This window comes from Papaver somniferum, unplaced genomic scaffold, assembly GCF_003573695.1.
Source record: "Papaver somniferum cultivar HN1 unplaced genomic scaffold, ASM357369v1 unplaced-scaffold_128, whole genome shotgun sequence".
In the NCBI taxonomy this organism is placed as follows: Eukaryota; Viridiplantae; Streptophyta; class Magnoliopsida; order Ranunculales; family Papaveraceae; genus Papaver; species Papaver somniferum.
The window spans coordinates 8,231,343-8,236,472 of record NW_020621936.1 but is presented as its reverse complement, the minus strand read 5'-3'; the positions used below and the strand labels follow the sequence as shown (position 1 = coordinate 8,236,472).

Here is a 5,130-nt window from a genome sequence, read left to right as displayed (position 1 = left end):
AGGAAAGGTATGTTTGGAAAGAAACGAAACCGGTAACTGAGCGGGTCAACTGAGTCGCGATTCGCACATGGTTGATACCTTTTGGATAAGACTAAGTCTTATGGACTAGATTCAACTGCTAGATTAGCAATTAAGTGTTGCAGTTCAAAAAAAAAGCGTTGTCTATTTGTTGACACTAGTTCTCTCTTCTAGTAAGTGCTCGCAGTTGAGCTAGCAGCGAGGTTGAAGCGCTGAATGGTTCAGCGCAAAAAAAAAACACCTTTTCGCTGAATGGTTCAGCGTTGGACGATATATCTTTTAATCTGACGGCTGAGTTTTAAAGCGCTGAACCATTCAACGACTGCTAATCTAGCTGCCAGATTAGCACTTCCATAAGACTTAGGAGGTAGTCCTAACTGACGTGGGACTGCTAATCTAGCTGCTAGACTGACACACCATAAGACTTTGCCCGACTCCTTGTGTACCTTTACCTTGAATAACTAATATTCCTAAGCTTTGCTCTTCGGACATAAATCATTTCCGTATTTTCTTCTTAAAGAATCAGCGAAGTATTCAAAACCTCATGTAAACCGAAAAACGTATCCTCCATCGATGGCAACCAAAAACAAAATCTCGTCCTTACTAAAAACCCTAATCTCTTCCTTCTCAAACCATTATCCTAGTAACTCCTCTCTTCAAAACCTCACAAATCCTAATTACAACTATCAATCCTCATCACCATTCTCAACTTCATTTCTCCGAACAAAATCACCATTTAAGAAAAATAGGAAGAAGAAAGACACACCTAGAACTAAATCAGTCCAACATGAATCACACCAAATCCAACATTTCGAACAAATCGTTCAAAGAGATATTAGTTTTCGGTTCTTAACCCGAAGTAAAGAATATCTATCTAAGCAACCACAGCACATTATTCGTCTGGATGATGCAGGTAAACTTTACCGTGAACTAGGGTTTCCTAGGGGTAGAAAAGTTAATAAATCAATCGATAAACATCCTTTACTTTATGAAATTTATAGACATGTTGATAATAAAGTTTGGTTTGGGTTTACTGATTTAATGGAAGATTTGATTGACGAAGAGAAAAGAATTATGGATTTAATGGAGAAAGACAGGGTTATTAAAGTAATTAAGTTGCTAATGATTTCAGCTGATAAAAGAATCCCATTAAGTAAGATTTATCATTGTAGATTATTATTTGGTATTCCTGAAGATTTTAGAGATAGAGTTGATAAGTATAGTGATTATTTTAGAATTGTTGTTGAAGAGGATGGGAAAAGAATTCTTGAATTAGTTAAATGGGATTCGTCGTTAGCTGTTAGTGAATTAGAAAGGGAATACATGTTAGATGAAGATAAAGTAAAGAAAACTTTCAAATTTCCTGTGAAAAATGTGAAAAATCTGGACTTAGATGAGGGTGATGAATGGAAGTTGAATATGTTGAATACGCTTCCGCTTGTTTCTCCGTATTCGGATGGGAAGGAATTGAAACTATGGTCTTTAGAAGCTGAGAAATATAGAGTTGGGGTTATACATGAGTTTTTGAACTTGACACTAGAGAAGAAAGCTTCAATTCATCATATTGTTGAGTTTAAGGAGGAATTGTCTCTTACTAAACATACTTATGAGATGCTGAAGAAGCAGCCGAAAGCGTTTTATCTTGCGGGTACAGAGATGAATTGGGTTGTTTTCTTGAAAGATGGTTATGGTGATGAAGGGGTTTTAATTAACATAGATCCACAAGTGGTTTTCAATGAGAAGTTGTATAGATATGCTCAAAACAAAGTAATTGGGGATGATATTTAGGTTCGAGATTGAATGTTTCGGGTGCTCTTTCTTTTGATCTGAAGGTGAGTATCCAATTAGTGAGGGCAGATTGAGGATTTAGTTTATGGTAATAAAAGAAGCTATCATTATGGTCACACGTGAAAGATATGGGTGGTTTTGGTAGTGAAGATTTATTGTATGTCATGGATCAAATTTTTAAATTTGGTTCTGATTAATGAAAGCAGATAGATACAGTGTTGGTTAATGGCAAGTGGAATTTTCATTTCCCGTATGCGCGTTGTTGGAAATGAGATTAAGTGAACCGACAATGGGTTGGGCTTAAGTTGGTCAGGTATGTAAACTTTAGCGTTCTATCCTGTTACTGATTTTGGTTGTGTTCGCACAATTTTGAGTATTTGTTGGACATTGAAAGTGATGCTTTGTGGGTGCATACTTCTGTGGGACTTGGTAGTATGTTTATTGTATATGAAATGGGCTGAAAAGTGGTAACAATGACTCTATGATAAAAGAAGGCTTAACTCTATGATAAAAAATGGACTTGGTAGTATGTTTATTCTTGGTTTTCTTTAGTCTTTTGTTATATGTTTCCGATGCACGCTGCTGCAAATTCAACTTTGTTAGCTTAGAAAATCAATCTTTATTCGGACATGCTTGTATGAGCAACAACCGAAAACTGTTTCCAATCCCAATATGAATGGGATCAAGATGACACACTCGATTTTTGCAACACCACAGAACCTGCCATATCTACCAGTCATTGTGATGTTCATTTTGAAGCGACGGTTTCTTTTGATTTTGCTCTATGAATTTTGATTGAAGTTCGACTTTCATGCATTAGTTTTTGATAGATGGCATAGTCATTTGGTTAGGTCGGTAGAGAAATCAAATGTAATTTATGTGTAGTTCTGTTTTGTAGAACTAGAGTTTCTGTTCTATAGACAAACTTAAGCTCCAAATATCTAGGAATTAACTGTAATCACATGTGTATAAATACACAAGATTTATGGCAGAATGCATAAGTTCTCAGTGATCTTCTGTCAGTACACACAGGTGGTTACAAATATTTTCTAAGATATTTGGTTTGTAAAATTTCTGACGTACAGGAATCCAAATATATGTGAGTTTCCTATTTGACTAGTTCTATAAAATAATTTACTATGTCGTGTATCAGTTTTTCCCTACGAAATCGTGTGAACTGTGAAGTCATGTAGACTCTCATGCAATGGAAATACTTCGGTAGCAGCCTATAGTTTTCCTTTCCGAGTTCCACAGCAGCAATACTGTTATCGAAGACTTTAGTTTGCTAGTGATAACGATGCTCCCGTTTTCTGTTATTGCGTTCGGTATGAAGCCTTCACATTTCAGTGGATTGGCTTCTGACGAAGCAACTGAGGAAGCAACTGAGATATTGCATTGCACCAGAACTTTACACAGTTATAACGACAGATGTCCCTAATCAGGGTAAACGCGGTGTCATCTACTCATACAAACATGGGAAGGTCACAAGACTTCAGAACTTTCTTGTTGAAACATGCTATGTTAAATTTTAAGATATTGGAAAGATGAAAGTCCTTTTGCTCGACATGATTATTAGCTTATGTATCACACACCTTTGTTGTAACGGCTTATTTGAGTTGAGGGGGGTTTTCTTTGGTAAACTTAGTAGAACGGAACCTACTAAAAATCAATAGAACAAATAGAAAATAATTAGGAGTCGTGCTACTCATTTGACCAAAGAAAAACCGCAACATTTTAGGAGCCACATAATCGTCACATCATGGTGTCGATATGGTGTCCATATATTGGGGGCCATAAAGCATTTTCGCCACACACTATGGTTGTAGTGGCTTATTTAAGTTGCGAGCTAAAGGATGCTTCCATATATTTATCATATGACTAATGTCGATATGATGTTTTGTGGGATTTACAATCATTTGTTGAGTACTTGGAATACTAGCTGGAGTTCACTTGATTGCAAAATGTCCATTTTTCTATCTGTCAATAATGTTCAAGCTTCTTTCTGCAGCGATGGTTCTTGAAGGCGTGATTGTCTTTCCTTTATTTATTCCAAGAGTGTGAATGTCTCAGTGCTCTATTCTCAATTGGTCTGTTACTTCTCTTCGCTGAGCAAGCACCTACAAATTCTTTGTGTCCCCAGTTTGCTAGCAATTTTACGTCAATATCTACAGTTCCAATTTATAGCTATGGTGATGTTCTTTCTTCACACTTGCTGGGCTCCTTCAGAATCACATCAACAGCTGGTAGAATTGTCCATCTTTTTACTTGCATTCGGTATACATTTATCAGGGTCTTTCTTACAGTGTGGATAGATATAATGAGGAGAGTTAGGATGACGTTCCTGCTAGACAGCCGAAAAATTAGATCCACTCTGAAGCATGAAGAACCCCAAGATGAGTGCACGCTTGCCACTTCGTTCCATCTTAATGTTCATCCAAAAATGTAAAGTGTAGATGTTACTGCCCAGTAATAACCTTATAACAGGAGTACTGATTCATGTCAGACATTTAACCGTGACTTTATCTTTTATTTTTGTCAGTAGTATCATATAGGATTTGTCAGAGCTCCTTTAGATCAGAAAATACATTGAGGATATGGACTCAAATGGATAAGGATGCGGTTGTGGGTTCACATTTTTGTTTGATAAATTCACAGTAAAAATAAATTGTCTGAGCTGTGTAACTTGGTGACTCTCTGTTCAGTAATTTTTCTTTGCAGTGCAGTGATGCTTTGGGGGAGTATAGTTGCATACATATCCCTGAACACCAACGTTTATTATAGGCCAGCATACTATCTCTGATCTATTATTCTATCTGGTGTAGATTGCAGAATGTTCTCTAAGATATATCTGGTGGGCGGATCTAGGATTTGTCACCCAGTACTGTAATAAGTGCATGAGATGGAATTGATGTGCATAATTCTAGCGCGGTTAATTTTAAATTTGAAGAAGTGGTCACTGTTAGTGCAAATCTTATGGTGGAATCCAACCTATTCCAAGTGTGGAAAATCCATGAAATGTCAAGTCTAATTGCTTCCAAGTTGGGATCTTCCACAGAAAATCCAAGCAGGGTTTCATGATTTGGTGGAATGGTCCATGGAATCCATGAAAACGCTAATCAGAATAGCGCGCTAAAAGACGAAAAATGCTATTAAGAATAGCGATGAGCTCTATTAAGAATGAAGCATTTTTTTATCCGTAGATTTAAACCGAGTTGTTGAGAATCTAACGGCTGAGAAAAAAGCTCTATTCTTAATGGAGCTCAGCTCTATTCTTAATAGCGTTTTTTAGCGCTATTAAAAATAGCACCGAGCGCTAATCAGAAT

General features: G+C 36.8%; 1 protein-coding gene across 1 annotated transcript; it reads left to right on the top strand.

The window, feature by feature from the left end:
• The first annotated feature begins 532 nt into the window (after nucleotides 1-532).
• On the top strand, nucleotides 533-4,584 carry LOC113332073 (protein WHAT'S THIS FACTOR 1 homolog). The gene is made up of 2 exons (XM_026578749.1): nucleotides 533-2,119; nucleotides 3,815-4,584. The coding sequence occupies exon 1, from the start codon at nucleotides 592-594 to the stop codon at nucleotides 1,804-1,806; it is 1,215 nt and encodes a 404-aa protein (XP_026434534.1). The 5' UTR covers nucleotides 533-591; the 3' UTR covers nucleotides 1,807-2,119; nucleotides 3,815-4,584.
• Nucleotides 4,585-5,130: the final 546 nt, after the last annotated feature.